Consider the following 17,287-nt stretch of genomic DNA (forward strand, 5'->3'; position numbering starts at 1 on the left):
CTGTGCACTTTCGCACGTCACACGACTGTTTCGAAGCGAAAAACTTCACAACGCTCGTCAACACCGCGCTTCGCGCGAGCCGGCGTATGTCGGATCATGACTGATGTCACACACGGCGCATGCTACTGCGCATGTGCGCCGCCGCTTCTCCTCCTCGCCACCGTTTGACCTTTCGCCGCAGCCGTGCGCATTTGAAAGGAGGGGTATAGTATAAGGCGCGCTTGCCCCTAGAACAGGCACACGCTGCCGCGCGCTATCGTTTGACGTTCACCGCAAGCGCGTGTTTATCGCGGATCACCGCAGCTTTTCGCTTCGAGATATCCAGGCTTAACCTTAGCTAAGCCCCAGCCAATTTTTTACCGGATGTTAAACCCCGGCAATTTTTTTTTTCGCTGCGGTTCCTGCTGAGCTGTGCGCAACATGTAGAATGCAACCAGGGGCTGGAGTCTGTTGCAAAATCTATGATGGCAAAGGTAGCCATCCGGTTTCAGAGCTGTTGCCTCCATATATTTTATCATCGGGCAGAATATACTTCACTGAAGAACAAAGACTATTCCCTGCGTACGTGACCGCCACCGTATATAAAAAAATGGCTGAGGCTTAGGTAAGGTTAAGCCTAGTCAGATGCGAAGCATATTGATGGCTAGGCTTGGTAAAGTTCCTCTCTTTGTTCTTCAGTTGTTGTAGAACGTTGTCGCCGAGCCGCATATTGAGCACGCCGCTTAGCCAGACGTTCATCCCGCTCTTCATCGGTCTCTGTGGCACGCTGAAGCTTTCGCTTCTCGTTCAAATCAGCCCTGCTTCTAGGCGGCATCCCGACACCTGGCCGCCTCGTAAGTGCCCGGAGAGCGAGGCAAGCTCAGCTTTATAACGCTGCTGTAGCGTCACGTGGTCAGCTGCAGCGCCTCTGATGTGGAGCCTCCACCGCCGCGGCCGACCGCGCGAGCCGGCAGCCCATCTCCTCTGTTGTGACGTCATGTTGTCACGTGGTCACGCTAAAGGTCAATGGTAGCTCCACCGCCGCGCTCGACGGGCTGTGTGTAGCTCTAGTAATATATGCTTCGCATAAAATAAATTTTCTTATATCCACTGTCAGATAGGGTTCTGTTTGCGTTAACTCTGTTACGCAAAAGGGCCATCGATTATTCTCCGCATTGCATAAGTCGCAACCAGGCCGCTTTCCAGCTTCAGCTAATAGGATACCTAGCGTTTGTTCTCCGATATACACCATTTTACGAGGAGCGGGCAGGAGAGGGAGAAATACTCTCAAACACGTGCGCTGCGCGACACCCCACTGTTGCCGTCCTCCCCTGGGCTGATAATCCGGCGCGCGGAGCAACGTACGCGGCTGCTTAGCTACCGATCAAGCGCGTGTTTGCGTCTGTACAACAAAAGCAGCAATGTTGAACGGAACACCGATGTCTTCTAGACATCATTGTTTTATTGTCGGTTGCGGAAATAGTCGACGAAAGTAGAAAAAAAACAAACGCCGCAAGTATGTACGCGCACCGTGTTATGTGAAGGTCTCAGCACGTCTGCGGTGTCCATTTCTTCACCGCTTTTCCGCCGGTCCCGAGTTGCATTGGCAGTGGGCGTAGTTGTGGAACAAAAAATACTTGCGCCAACAAAAAGCTTAAACGTTAGCGCACTTTGTGAACGAAATGCAGACAGAAACAAACCCACTGCCTGTACCTAATATCGGGCGCGGAACGCAGCGCAGCGCCTGGGTTACGAAACTATAATCTGTGCATAATTTTAAGAGATCAAGTATTTGGACGGCCTTGACATAGTTCTTTTAATTCACCAGTACACTTTGTGAGGACTTCACAAATTTGGCCACAACTTCGTTTCGCCGCCCCACATGATCGTCAATATCGGGAGGATGTGGAGATCGCCACCTGAAAAAAATAAACATGGCTGAGGAGGGTTGTTTTGTAGGCCAGTTGGTCATACATATTTCAAGAAATGCTTCGGCGCGGCAGACAAGGACAAAACGTAGAATAACACCACAGAGCGCTCTGTGGTGTTATTCTACGTTTTGTCATTGTCTGCCGCGCCGAAGCATTTCTAGAAAAATAAACATGTCGTTAGTGCAAAAATACTAATTTAATTTGCACAACATGGCATGAATAGAAGCGGCGACATGAACTTTTACCCAACTGCAAAGTGAGGAAAAATGCAGCCATGGCAACGTAAGATGAAAAAATACACGGCATGCACAGGACGGTAAACTCTGCCACACGTTGTAGTGAATTATTCGACTGAAATCGCATAGAATGCACAGTAAAAAATAATCCACACTATGCATAACCGTGCCAGAGATACAACAAACGCAGCGACTTGAGCAGTGCCCCGACCCGATTGAGATTGGAATTCTCAACACAGGTGCGGCGATTCTGCCCGTCAGTAAGTGTGTTCCATTAGCGTACCAACCTATTAGATCGTGTAATTGCACATTTTCTGGTATTTGTGCACCAGTGAGTACTGGCGGGAGCGGGGAAGGCGAGAATGCGAATTGCTTTCAGTCAACTGGCTTGTATCGCTCGTCAAGGGCGTCCGCAGAATTTTTTGCAGGGGGGGGGCTCCATTGGTTCTTGGCGCCGGAGGGGGGGGGGGTATGTTCGTAGCAAAAAGGCGCTATTTGCGGAGTAAATTCATTTATTTATATATAAATAAAAAAGAAGGGAAATACACACATGAAAGAAAAATTACAAACAGCAAATTAAAGCGTGGCTAGGAGAGGTATATTGGAGTTTATCAACGAAGAAACAATTAAAATTACTAAAAAATGCAAAAAGATACTGTCACTTCGTGGAGAAGAGTGCTCAGTCTTGCTGCATACGGGTTCTCGACTCACCCGGATTGATGACCAGCACACAGCACAATATGTTTACAAACACGCAACTACAGTCCCTCGTCAGTCTTCCTTGAATAGCAACTGTAGGCGCCTCGGATTTTTCCGGGCGAATTGCGTAATTACACGGGTGACAAATTCATTTCCGTGCTTCATTACACGCTCTCGGTGCACACTCATCATACACATTGATTGGAAAAACGGTTGAACGCGTATGTTGAAATTAAAAGATGACTATATATACAACGAAAACTTATTTACAAGATAAATGCACGCTCGCCGCTTCATACACCTCGCTCCATCTTGCTCGCGCATCCGCACAGTCGAGCAACCGCACACACACTGCTCGCCGATCGTCGTTTTCTCGTCCGCTGTCGTAGTTGTTCTCACCTTCGTTGACAACCGGCCACTGAAGACACCGAAGCACAAACACAGAGGCGCGCACACGTGCTAGGGAATATCCCCGAATGCGCACTTTGAGGGTGAAAGGAACGCCGCGCGACTTCCGAGGGGAAGGGACACTCGCCACTCCGGTCGGAAAATTTGTTTGTATTTTTATGGGGTTCAGAGCCCCAAAACGACTCAGGCTATGAGGGACGGAGTAGTACAGAGTTCCGGATAATGTCGACCACCTGGGTCTCTTTACCATGCACTGACATCGCACAGTACATGGGCCCTGTTGGGATTTGAGGCCCAGCCAGAGGTGACAGGCGAGCCAGGCAGGCGCCATCGGGCTGCGTTGACCAAAGGCGCTGGTTTTCGGAGAAGACGCAAGGAACGCTGGTGTGGGGGCGCCTCCGGAGACTGCGTCGCCGTGAACAAAAGCAGCTAATCCACTTTGCCGAAGATTCTGAAAGCGGCGCTTCTACCGAACTGCGCTCTCCCGTATCGGAGGAGACAGTGAGCGGCGGCGGCGCCAACACATCGCCCCCGCTTGCCCCTGAGCAGCCCGACAAAGCGGGGGTGGACACGGCTGATTTGTCCCTCCCTCCTAAAGAATTCATCGGTGGCCGGCGAGCGACGAAGGCGAGAACAACATGCCCTGTGCACTGTCTGCCTCCATGTCGCTATCTCTCTAGAGATCAAAGAAACAGACACCCATCTCAAGACGGCTCGAAATACATGCTCGCCGGTGCCGCTGCATGTGTGCAACAGGTCGCCCTTTTGTAGAACTAACGATGGCGTGGTTTGAAAACGGCGGGTCGGCGCGCGCCCGAACGCGGCATTTCGCAGATGTGCCCCAAAGCGTGGAAGCGGGGCTGCTTTTACCCTTTTGGCTGAGCGCACCACTGCCCCTGGCGTGCGGCCATCACTCACGGTTCGAGTGAGTGATTTTCCAGGGGGGGTGCAGCCGCCCCCCCTTGCCCCCCCCTCCGGACGCCCATGTCGCTCGTAGTACGAACAGCCCTACGCAAGCGGCAGGAGGGGCCGAATTTCAATTTCATCGCGCGTATCTCCGCAAACAAACATTCTAATAATCAGAAGTGGATTCCTTTCAGTCATGTACTCGCTGTTTCCAAAATGTTCAGTTTGTAAACTGGGTACTCTGTGGCAAGCTCAGCATCTAAACTGTCACACTCGCCATGTCGAAGCAGGCAGCGAAAGCGTTCATGCAAAACTGCGCTCCACGAAAAACTAGATATTCATTGCTCTCCGCGATCTTGTGTTTCAACACATTCTGCTTTCGTTTTTTTTTAACATGCAACACCGTGCCGCATTCGCCCTACAGGCAACCGGCGACAAAAAAGCACGCGTGAACTGCGAGCATGGCACTCGCCGATGCTGATCGCTCGCTGCGTCGAGGAATGGTAGCTTGCTCCCAGTTGGTTATTGCAGGAGCTAATGGCATAGCACACACGAGGATAGACACGGGGCGAACGCGCACCGAAAATTTCTAGGCTTGGCAGGAATAAAACGGGCGAATGACACTTTCAGGGATCGCACGCTGCTTCGTCTGCAGCCCACCGGCTGCAAATTATCAGCCCAAGATGGCGTCGGCGGTAGGCGGCGCTCGAGTAAAACAAACATGGCGGCGCCCAGGTATCGAAACTAAAATCATGTATACGACCGCCTCGATCATGCGCGCGCGCGGCAAGGCCGCGCGCGCCGTTCCAAGCGGCCGTGTCCAATAATAACTGGATTTGAGGAAAGGGAAGGGCGCGGTCACTGTCTCACTTCTTGGTGGGCAGATGAATCGCGTCTTGAGCGGAGAGATGAAGGTTGGAGAGAGTGAAAGAGGGACGAGAGAGAAGATCGCCACCCAGTGCATGATCCCTAGAGAGAGATAGAGAGAAGAAACTTCTATTGTCTGCTGGTGCGGGCTACAATCCCGGGCCAGGCATGACACTATACTACGCAAGACGTCTTGCAGTCCATCCCAACGGGCACTGGAACTCCCTTGGATGCCCTGTGGACGTCCTCCGCAGGATGTCCATAGGAGTTTAATGTCCACTCGGATGACGCTGCAGCACATCCGAGGCCCGCATGGTGGCGGTCTTCTGCCGGTGCGGGTCCGTCGCGTGCAGTGAGGCCTCCCATTCCTACCATGCAGGTGGAGAGCTCCGAGCCTGGTGGGGGAGGATCAGCCGGAAACACCATGAGGATGTGTGTCAGGGCAGCGGTGCGGTGGGAGTACAAGGAACAGGATGGGGGGAAGGCACCCGGGTGGATGCGCGATAGTATATAGGGGGTGGGGCGTGTCCGGGTCTGCAGGCGGCGCTACACGATGTGGTGATGGTTGATAAGGGATAGGTGGGGTGGGGGGTAGAGTTGACGTTCGGCCCGATAGGCCTGCATCAGCTCTCAAGGTATACCTGCACTCTCTCGAGTCGTCCAAGCCGAGTCGATCCGCCGCCGCCCGGTTTATTAGTCCTCGGGCATGGACACTGGCAGCGTCGTTACCAGGGTTTCCCGAGTGCGCAGACACCCAGATAAGCTCCACCTGGTGGGTATAGTGTAGCAGGAAGGGACGTAAGACGGAGTAGGCGGTCTCGTGGATCTTGCCTCTAGCAAAATTTAGTAATGCAGTTTTAGAGTCAGAGAGAATGTACGAGGTTCAGTGTGGGCAATGGCAGTGGCTATTGCAGCCTTCTGTTGACTCTGGGATGGAGGTGATACTGGGATAATTTCGACCACCTAAAGTTGTTTAAAGGGTAACTCCATCGTTTTAACGCCATACAGTTAAGGGTCTCGTTCAGCGTAGAATCCGGCATCGTATTTGACGTTGGCGTGTCGAGAAAATTCAGATCGGTCAAAAGAGTACTGACATCACAATCTCACGACCTCACACGGATAATTCAAACGTAGGCCTAGAACGATCACGCAGTAGCAACAGTGATGACGTCACTACACAGTTTCGCATTGGTCTACAGGGTCACGGCGTCATTCGACTACCATACGTACGGTCTCTGAAGATAGAAAAGAAATTGCACCAAAAAGAAAAATGAAAATACGCAGCCGGGTTGTGGGGGAGGCCCACACCATGAGATAGGTGTCCGAAGACACCACTCTACAGTGCGGGCAGCCGCCGCTAAAGGAGGGGGTCAAAATGTTTTAGTGCTGCCGTGCACAGCAGTGTATTGGTGAGAAGGCGGAGAAGGATTGCGCTGCCTATCCAGTGTCCGGAATCAACAGTACAGACGCCAAGCCCCATATAGTTGCCCGCCATAGCTTTCATTCTCTAACCAGGTTCAGCAGTAGTTCAACCGCGGCTAATTCTTTCTGTCTGTCTGTCTGGCATACCGGTTTCTTCAGCTAGTGCCAGTGTCAAGTAGCTGTTAACGCAGCTGCAGATGAGAAATCAAATGGAGTGAAGACAATACGACACAAAAACTAGTGTGGATGCATCATTTTTTATGTACAGGCTCGACACAGGCCTTACAAACGGTCTTCACTGCGCCTTGGTCAAAAAAGCCAAAGCTTTGTGGGCAGCCTTGGTGTGGGTTATGGTAAAGAGGCTACAACAGCTTGCTTCGTGAGCTTTTTCCGGCGGTGATTAGAGCATATGACTAGCGTGCGTATAGCTGCGAAAAGCGGCCACCAACAAACAACAAATACAAGCAACAGTTCCGGGCTGGCACGTGACAGGTACGCTCACCAACCAAGACCCGCACACGCGCTGCAACTGTGAGCGACCCATAGAGTTTCATACAAGAAACTTGTACTTGTTTGTAAGAAGCTCTATGGGGCGACCCACTCACGCCAAGAGGGCCCTCTGCGTGAGGCAGTGCACGGCACCGAATTTAACACCATCGCACAAACGCGAAAGAAACACAGGACGCGGAGCTGACGCCAGCGTCTTAAAAAAAAATAGGAGAAGGAAAACCGTTCAAGACATGTCGAGAGTTCACAACGCAATTCCAAGCCTGCTGGGAAAGTACAGAGGGCCGATATACATCAAACTCAACAAATGCAGAACGTGCCGTTTAGCAACATGCATGTATATTAACTAAAAGCAGTATAACAACAACAACATACATAAGCACTGAGTGCAGCGTAACATTCATTTAACAAATCAGTGAACACTAACTTGCATCTTTGGAGTAATGTGAGTTAATTATGGGCCGGGATAAGACGAGGATTCGATGCCAACTCTACTCCATTGAGATGTCTGGTGCGCATATGTAACAGCCTGAACACAGGCACGCAACCTCTTCTGCCGGGACCGTCCACACAGCGTGGCAGATAAGTACTGCTCAGATTGAAATAACTCTTCGAACAACAATCATCGCTTTACACCGGCCCTATTCATGAGCTTGCATCAATTAAGAGTATTTCTTTTTTTTTTTTAAACGCAAAGCAACTCCTCAAGCCCACATGTGCTTGTCAAGCAGCAACATTGTGAAATTGGTTTACAGAGCAAAGTTTCCTTCAACACTTGGCAAACAAATGCAATGTAAAATCGAAAACGGCAGCAAGGGCCCCCGTATCGACACTTTAGTCTCATCTTTGGCAACAGAGAAACACGCTGCTGCATTGAACCCCATGCAAAGTCAAGCGCCATTCTGAGACAGTTTTTCATTGCACATTTGTGACCGACGACAGAAACCTAGCAATATATCGGCCTCTTGATGTGACTTAGAACATTTTTATACATTCATTTTTAAAAACACAGATGCACTTGGCAAACAGTAGCTCAGTGCGGGATTCAGAGAACATTTCAGCCACAATCTAGTCCCGGGCTTCAGTGGTGTATGTGTGTGTGAAGCCTCTGAATTGCAAGAGTAACTGGCCAGCGGGGTCAGCGGACACCTAATGAACCCAGTGAGTAAGGGGTGGCGTCCATCAACAAATTTAGGCAGTTATACACCTCTCCTTTTCTCAAAACCATGCTTTCATATTCATTTTGAGCTTAGCAATGCTAAACCGCCAGCCATTTTTCTTCTTGGCAAAGCGTAGCTCGAATCAAGGCATTGGGTAGCAGCTCATGGAGGGAAAACTTAGCTTCGCACCTTGCATACATGAACAAAAAGATGAAACAGATAAAGCCCACAGATGCTATTTCTATGCCAACGCCACTTTTCAGGCCCATTCTCGCTGGGAGGCGCCATTTTTGTGCCCACATACGAGTATTGCTCACATTTAAAAGTAGTATCTAAATTTCAACCTGAAATAAGATTTCGACATTAACAGCAGTGTTGTACGAAGTCTTGGCACACGGAGGACAAAACTGTGCTTTCTGGTATAACATTACGACGGCCGTACCTTTCGTCTGTGCCAAGCAAGATGCAGCTGTCTCTAGCCTGTAAAGAGATGCAGGATAAAGAGGTACTCTACGCCTGACAGACTATAGCGGCGCACCTCTAGAGCTATGTTGGGTATTAATAGTGTTGCTACATTGCTGCCTTAGCAATTTAGACGAATAAAAAAGCCAGCAATTCTGTGTTTGGTAGGTCTGTGCCCCGAGGCTCCTTAGAATCTGTCCTGTATCACGGTCACAGGGCTCTGAATCACCATAGTGTGGAATTTAACCACACATATGATGACTCTATAAGCCGGCCGAGTAATGTTTTCGTAATCCAGCATTGTTTTCACAGGCCGGACATTGGTTGAATGAAGATACTTACACCGCAATACAGTACAACCAATGTGCTTGTTTTGCATCCTGGCGCACTGTGGTTTGAGTACCCTCTATTTAGACATCGACGAAATTCGCCATGCAGGAGACTTTGATGCCACCAGGTCAAGTAAGCGAACCCGCGCCATCGTTTAAGTGTTCTCCTCCCTCCTTTGTGTACAAATATATCTTTGGCTCGCTTAAAAATGTACAAACTCTTCTCTGTTTTTGTAAAAATAGTGGGGTCTGTTCCGCGATTTGAACAGGTATGAAATATGTCTTCAACGCCTAGGACCTGCCTCTGGCATTAGTGTTTTTTATTTTTTGGCACTGCATTTTTTTTTTCACTTGTTATCACTGTCAGCAGTCACCTCTAATGGTGCATGCAACCGCATTGTGTCCTGAAGTGGCAGCATTGGTGTTAAAGGACGTGTTGCATGGACCACGACAAAAGCTGACCACTCATGGTCCAGACAAGCAACGCCATTACTCCAAGCAGTAACAACAACCTTCAATAAGTCATTTGGTAAGAAAGCATTATGCCACTAACAATGCAGACAAAAGAAGCAGCTTGCTTGCCTCCTGTCCTTTTACCTGCTGACCCTCGGTATGAAAGTAAATTTGCTGATTAAAAAAAAATGCTGCACTAATCTCAGTCCCGAAGGTTAGATATGCTGCCATTCAATAGTACAAACTCAAACGAGGTATGTCTCAGCGTACTAGTCTCAGCATCCTGCCAAAAGGACTTCATTAGGGTTTAACGAAGACAAGGCCCCTTGTAAGGATTCTGGTAGTGGACACAGGTACTGCCTCTCTTGTCATTGTTTGTTTTTCCTCCTGTCCAACTTTGTGCCCTCTTCTTCAGCCTACTGAGCGGACTAGTTCCTTTATGCAAACCTCTTCGCTCTCATATGCAAACTTTTGCCTCCGTTTTAATTTGTGAATTGTGTCACCAAAGAACAAGCATCCACAGCCATGCTCGGTTACCATGATGCTCCTATTGAGCCTTTCTTGTGGCATTAATCTCTGTAGGAATAGAACCAGCGCCTCATTGATGCTTTGTTTGTTAGTGGTCCCGCATATAGTAACTATATGGCCTAACGTTATCGAATAGCTGGTCTAACGTTATCGAATTACTGTCAATAACATTATGAGCTTGTGAACCCTGTAACTCCGCTGCGACAAATGCTTCGCTGTTCCTTGCTTTTAGTGTATAGACGCTTGCGCTAACACCTGGAAAGTGCAGACATATAACGTGTCCGGATTCTGAAGCATACTTTCTCGCTGGCTGTCATCATTAACATCAGTCTAACCATACGTCTACTAGAGAGCAAAAGGCCTCTACCATATCCCTTCATTTAACACTGCCCCGTGCCAGCTGTCACTGCCCTGTCCTGGCTGCTATGAATGAAAAAGTTAGTTCTGATTTCTGGAAGCCACATCCAGTACAGCTCACGAAGACAAGTAATCAGCCACCGAGTCACTGATTAATAGTTCCAGAGTCAATCTTAGTTTTGGTCAGCGGGCACACCAGATTCAGGACAATCTAATAGCTGCAAACGGCTACGGCAGCTTAACCCATCAGTATGTATCAAACAAAACTTGTTCAACTCGTGGCGATACGCTCGCAGATCTGTGCGTTTTGACTGAAATTTCTTCCTAGCAGATGACTGAACCCAATGAACAGATTAAAATGGTCCATAGTAGGGTCTTAATGCTCGGCAGAAAAACAAAGGGTTCTTCACGGCCAACAACTTTTGAACGACAACAGGCTTACGGGAAAAGGCAACGCTCTCAGTGGCTGCACGCTCTGGTGGTTTGGGTGTAAAGTCTGGGCAGTGAAAGAACGTCCGCTCTCAAGTCTGTGTGCGCATTCAGTGTGCAGGCGGTGTTGTCCACAGGGAAAGGCAATATATGATGAATGCGCAAACTGTACTGAACAGCAAGTCCATGCTTCCATGTAGCTAAAACAGTTAACGATTCTAACATCGACTAGACAGATAAAGGATGAGAAATAACAATGCCAGCATTCACTCAGTGATGGGAAGGGTATGCTCAGGGTTGGACCAAATATGCGCCAGCACTCAGTGTGATTTTAAGAAAAACCTAAACGGAAAACGGAGAACTGACGCAAGCATGTCATCGCAAGGGTTCCTTTGTGTTGACTTTTCTGACAGTTGTGCACATCAAGACGGTGTAATTTACACAATAATACACAAAGAGTTTCGGGTACTTAGACATGTGCACATGTGTCAGAAGCGTCAAAATAAATGCAGCGCAGTTCCCTAATCTAATTGCGCTCCAGTGTTAGAGGATCTGGAAATTAGGCACTGTGTATGCTGAGTGTGGTCAACGTACCTCTTAAAATTTACAAGGTCGCGCGTCACTGTGCTTTGGTTCAGAACAGTGTCCAATTTGATTTTGGCATGATTTGTAGGTCACGTGGGCACTTTCTCTGGAACAGGATTTCGCCCCTACAACGAGGGAACAAGAAACGACAGTGCTGCACTGCAATCTAGGAAGTGTAAACATATTGTGCCCTTAGATGTTTGGCAAATGCCAAAGTTCATCACAGCTCATTAATCCATAGCGTTTGTAACCTACGCACCCAAAATTTGCGACAGAACATAAATTTCTGCCCAACATCAACAGATCTGTAAAGCAGAAGCTTAAAATGAGAATGCCGACAAAAAGCTGCCACACTTTTGTGGACAGTAGATAAAATGTTAATATTAAACACAGAAACACAGATCAAAGTAACTGCTCTTAAGTGTGCTAATGACAACATTTGATCCAAAAATAAAATGCCAAACAGTAACGTCATGTGTGAAAAAAAGTGACTGAGTTGATATCTCTATGGCTAGAGATATCAACAAATTACATACGATTAAGGAAGAACGGTGCTCTGGGATAGCACGAGACTAGGAAACAGTGAAAGTTTTGTGCCTTCGAAGCAATGCCCCTTGCGTATTTGAGTAGGTATCTGCAGACCGGTCATGAATGCCTTTAAGGTAAGACAGAGAAGTGCTCCATGAAATTTTTACGTAGCATACCACCTATTTATAGTAAGTCAGAAAAGAATTAAGCCTCTCATGACCAGGAAGAATTACAGCAAGGCTAAGCGAAGGCATGTGAGACAGAAGGTGGGTTCAGCATATGTACAGTGGTTACTTTTCCTGGGAATTTGTACCAAGTTCACTTTCCTCTCTCAGGCATTGGGCATGAACATACAGAATACGGAGTTAAGGTGCATTAGTCTCCAACCAGAGTATATTGCAGGCAAAGAAGCTTCAAATCAGCAGGCGATGAGTAACGAAAGAGTGGCACAAAAGGTGCTGGTCGAACAGACTGCACCACGTTTTGGCCAATCTGTTCACCCATCGTGTAGACTACACGTGAATGTCAATGCTTTTTGGTCACTGCAGCTCGCTGCTGGCATAGTGCTGGTGTAGTACTGTCAGCAGACAGGCCCTAACCGTGCTGGCGAAATGCCGATTTAATGCACCTGTCATGAAAGTCTTTACATGAGCTTGCCAGGATTTCCTGCAAGCAGTCTGCATTGATAGCTGCACGGTTCGCTGACCTTGTCTACATGGTTCTCATCCCGCTATGCTGGATTCTCCCAATGGGCATTGAAATTCCCTGGATGTCCGCAGGACGTCCAAGAGAGGTTCAGTGCCCACTGGGCTGGTGGACGGGGGCAAGCTGCTTGCTGAAGCTGCTATGCCCAGCAGTTTTTGATCAAAATATTGCTTTTGTACACATGAAATGCCGCTTTCCCCCTCCCAATACCCACATACATGTGCGCTGACACATACACAGGCATACCAAGTGAACAATCACATAAGTAGTGCAATTCAAACACAATCCCCTTTCATCAACTGACACAAGGTGGCTATGACTCTCAGACGCGCTCGCGACCAAGCCGAAGCGCTGCTCGGCAGAAGAAGCCTGGGCATTGCGGACAAACCGCATCCAGCCCAGGCTCCAACAGGGGATATGCCCTTAAGCGTGATATGCATGGTTATGCTCGGGTAAGAGCAACAGCAGATGACTCAGCGTTAGTTTCCGGTAGCTTCGTCCACATTGCAGGATCCTCGTTCAAGCGCTTCCATATTTTTTTCCGATGCAGTGCAGATGACGAGGGAAACCGAACCGATGATCTCGGCATCGCCAGCTCCTGGCTATTTTTCGCCGCGCCGAGTCTGCAGCTCTTTTGAAGGCTGTCCTTAGGTGAGCGAGAAACGTCAGCGGCGTCAGTTCCTTGCAAAACTGAGACGTTCGTGCACAAAGCAACAGTACTCCCGACAGATGGCGCCACCTCACTCGTGTCTCGGCGGCCCTGGTGGCGGATAGTTGCTGGAGAACGGCTGCGCAGAGGAAGTGGCGGCGATGCTAGTGTCACCTGCTGTTGCTCCACTACTGCTGCTGCTGCTGGCCTCGTCGGTGCTGAACCAGTGCTTCTTGAGGGAAACGCTTTCCCGCAAGGGGCTGTGCGCTCTGCGACACAGAATGTCAGAGTATTAAGGCATGCGGCAGTATTTAGCATAGTTTCTTACTATTACCTAGAGGGAAAGCTGCCGGCACTGCACTTCAGCCACCACGGATGCTCAAAGCATCATGGGCCGTTGAGATACTTGGTGCTGGACAGTTGTATTTTTTTGGGAACATGGAGTGTCACTACTAAGATGTTTCATTCCGAACACGCTGTTTGTGTGTGCGCAGACGACTTTGACGCGAGTGCAGCATGCAAAAGCCATAGTAGCGAAACCGCAAGAGCACACGACGCCAATAAAAGGTTTGTTTTTTCCAAAATGTCATTTAAAAACTTTTTAAAGCGTTTAAGCAACAACATTCTTTTTGAAAACATATTTGCTTTTAAAAGTTAGCATGTTAAACACAAAATATTAGTTTTTGTAGTGTTTAATATTTGGCCAATAGGAGAGCGAGTCATCTCTAATTTTGGGCAAACTTTGCATTTACGTTGCAAATATTAGACAGGATATTGAATGTTACAGCATTCTTGTTTAACGAACAGCGTTTATTTTCACACTATTTTTTGGCTAAAAGTCATAGTTCTGCAGTCAGTAGCTCACCGGCCCATGATGCTTTGAGCGCCCATGGTGGCTGAAGTGGTCTTGAGGGGGCTCCACGCAAACTCCCATAGAAGGGGTGCCAGCTTTCCCTCCAGGTAATAGTAAGAAACTTACGGTATTTAGCACTCATTTTCGATATATTCATTTCCATATTATATTTCATATATATATATTCCACACATACCGTATATTTTCCATATATTCCATATATTGCAATTCACACGGGTGAATGAACACAAATTGGACGAATACGAAACTGGAGTCTAAAAGAACCCAAAGGAATGAATAAAGCACATTTTAGTCAACTTCCGATAGAAAGGTCAAGAGAAAACCGCTTTTGTTGAACACGACTCCCACAGCATAGACTTCTTTCTTCATTAGGTAACATGGAGACAGAGGTCTCCACCAGCGGTTATGCAAAACACTCATCTAATCGATTTTTCTAAATACAGAGCATGATGCAATGCTCATACTTAAAGGCGCGCAAAAAAAGGAAGAAACACAGCTAGCGTTTATCCGAGTGACAATTATACGGACACAAAATACAATCAGGATTTAGGTCTGGGCTAGCTGGTTCACTGCTACGACAGATCAATACAGTGCAAAAGAACGAGGATGCAAGAAAAAATACAAGACAGGGGAACGCCCAACCTATGTTGTGCGTTTTCTTGTGTTCTCATTTCTTTGTGCTGGGTTAATCTGTTCAAAAATTAAAAAAACTGAGTTACGCTTGATGTACATCTCTCTCTCTCTGACTCACTCACTCTCACACACACACACACACACACACTCACACACACACACACACAAATACTTTTTTTTTTTCAGGTCGCATTATAATTTGTTAAGAGCGTCCTCAGAGTGTGACATGATGCGTACCTGCGCCGCATTTCAGCGCCGTGAGGAGAAGTAGTCTGCCGGCCTGTTCCACCAGTCGAAAGGCCAGCCCCGCCTGCGAGAAGCCATGGCACAATGATAGCGTTGGCTCCAGAACTTCAGATCTCAATCATTTTGCTGAAATGACAGAAACTTCACTGGTCGTGAGAGAACCCGTTGAGTTTGCGATATCGTAGAAGCAAATTTTTTTTCAAAGCTTCTTTCACTGAGTGGTATATTTATTTCAACTTCCAAATGGCAGGCACAAGTACGGCATTGGAGTTGACAGTACACCTGGTGTGACACTGGGTGTTTCCTACAGTCTTACTAAATAGATATATGCCACATTTGAACGTGTGCACTCAGACTCAGACATAAAGATCTGTGCCACACTTGTCACATAATCTTTCTGCACCGCACAGAAGTTTACCGGCAGTTTTGTAACATCAGTGCTGTCGACTGAACAAGATCTCATAGCTTCAAAACTGATTCCAGGTTTCAGAATGAATTTGTTATATATGCATTATTGCATGTTGGCAAACTGGGCATTAAGATTCGCGGCCACTGTGCCTAAAGTAAGATAGCATCAAGGCTTCATATCTGCTGTATAATATCATACCCATTTACATTTTTTGGAAAAACTTTGAGGCTGCAGCACCGAACTTGGTTAAACCAACACTCAAAAACACACAGGCAGATTCTGCGAGAACCGAAGTATAGGGCGCAAGATCACGTGACTCCTCTTTTCTGAGGCAGGGTTGGATTGGGTTGGGTTGGGTTAGGTTGGGTTATGTTGGGTTATGTTGGGTTAGCTTGGGTTAGGTTGGGTTAGGTTAGGTTAGGTTGGGTTGGGTTAGGTTAGGTTCCGCCAGCGATTTCTGCGATTTGAAAGAATGCATTATTCTGTTTATTTTTGTCTGTTAGTGAGTGCCTGCTGAACATTTTGATAGTAGTTGCAAAAACTTTTATTGAAACATAGGATTTTGTGGCACGCAGCATGGTGACGGTAACAGCGGCAGGCTATCTTGTGATAAACAGCACATATGCAACGGGGACAAACGAGAGGACACAGACGCGAGTTAACGATATCCTAGTCGATATCAAGAAAAAGAAATGGTCGTGGACAGGGCATGTAATGTGAAGGCAAATTATGCGATGCTCCCTTAAGGTTAGAGTGGTTTCCAAGAGATCGCAAGTGCAGCAGGGGGAGCCGTGAGTCAGGTAAGTGGTTGAAATTAGGAAGTTCGTGATGGTAAGGCGGCGACAGCCGGCATATGACACGGTTAATTGAAAGGATAGGGGAGAGGCCTTTCTCCCCGAGCGGGCTTAGCTAGGCTGATGATGATAATTGAGTGCAGTGTACAGAGGGGGAGAGACAGAGATGTAGAAAAAGGCGGGGCGTCGCACCAGACTCGTCGTTACTCGGCAGTTGTGGCTCGCTGGAGGTGCGTGCCGGTGTCGTCAACAGATGACGCGACAGTGCCGATGGTCGCGTCCCCGCCGCGAGCTCCTCGAGGCTGGCTCCGCCCCACTGGGTCTCAAAAAATTGCCGCCGAAGCTCGGCCACGTTGCACGCCTTGGACTGGCCACTCTGCGGATGAACAGGTAGAGAGAGGGGGAATGCATCAAGGTCAACTAGGAGAAGGTGCCTGGATTGCTATGTACTCGGGGAAAAGAAGAGAGGACAGAAAGGGGAAGGACAAAGGAAGCTGAACAAAGAAAGGAGGTAAGGACTGCACACCACAAAGTCTTAAGTGTCTGTTGGGCAGGCATGATGTCCTCAAGAAACGGAACAGTGCCTGACAGACCTTCAGAGCCCATGATTACCGCGGCCATTGTCCGAGAATCTTCGTCTCCGTCAGCGGGCCGTGATCAAAACACTCCAATGCTCGACACAGCGACCCTTTTGCAGCATTTTGCAGCACACATACAGAACGCGTTCTATTGACTTGTAATTTATGTACAGTCAAGCCCACTTATAACCTGGTTATAACAATATATTGGATATAACAATGGTCAGTCATGGCACCATCAGCTTTGCCACGTGTTCTATAGTAAAATAAACTGCTTATAGCAATGCTGTCAAGGCACATTATTGGTTATAACAATTAAATCTGGTACTTGAGTGTCAACCATTATAGCAAAAAAAAGAAGGAAATGCTACAACCACACCAGCAAAACCATGCTTACAACACAAAAGCGTGCACGTGGGGGGCCGACCAATGGACTAAGCTGGCGCAGCAACACCACGAAAGCAAAAGAGGCAGGCATCATCGCCTCAGGAGAGCTGCTGCATTGCTGCATTGGCTACGCGCGCCATGCGTACCCCCAATCAGTCGGTGCAGTGCGCATGCGTGCAGCCAGCGTGGTTTTTCTCTTGTCAGCTGTCACCGCACCCTTAGTTCT

General features: G+C 48.1%; 1 protein-coding gene across 4 annotated transcripts in view; it reads right to left on the bottom strand.

Moving 5' to 3' along the window:
• Window positions 1-6,686: 6,686 nt before the first annotated feature.
• Window positions 6,687-17,287, bottom strand: part of LOC149367114 (rho GTPase-activating protein 45-like) — a 165,621-nt gene continuing 155,020 nt past the window's right edge. For all 4 annotated transcript variants that reach the window (XM_089554225.1, XM_089554212.1, XM_089554205.1 and 1 more), the window contains 3 exons: window positions 16,289-16,472; window positions 14,885-14,957; window positions 6,687-13,409 (listed from right to left, as the gene is read on the bottom strand). In XM_089554225.1, the coding sequence (XP_089410351.1) occupies window positions 13,232-13,409; window positions 14,885-14,957; window positions 16,289-16,472 (435 nt within the window). In that variant the 3' untranslated portion in view covers window positions 6,687-13,231. The remainder of the gene's footprint in view (window positions 13,410-14,884; window positions 14,958-16,288; window positions 16,473-17,287) is intronic.

The sequence above is a fragment of the Amblyomma mixtum genome, chromosome 1 (assembly GCF_055824585.1).
Source record: "Amblyomma mixtum isolate Tamu chromosome 1, ASM5582458v1, whole genome shotgun sequence".
In the NCBI taxonomy this organism is placed as follows: Eukaryota; Metazoa; Arthropoda; class Arachnida; order Ixodida; family Ixodidae; genus Amblyomma; species Amblyomma mixtum.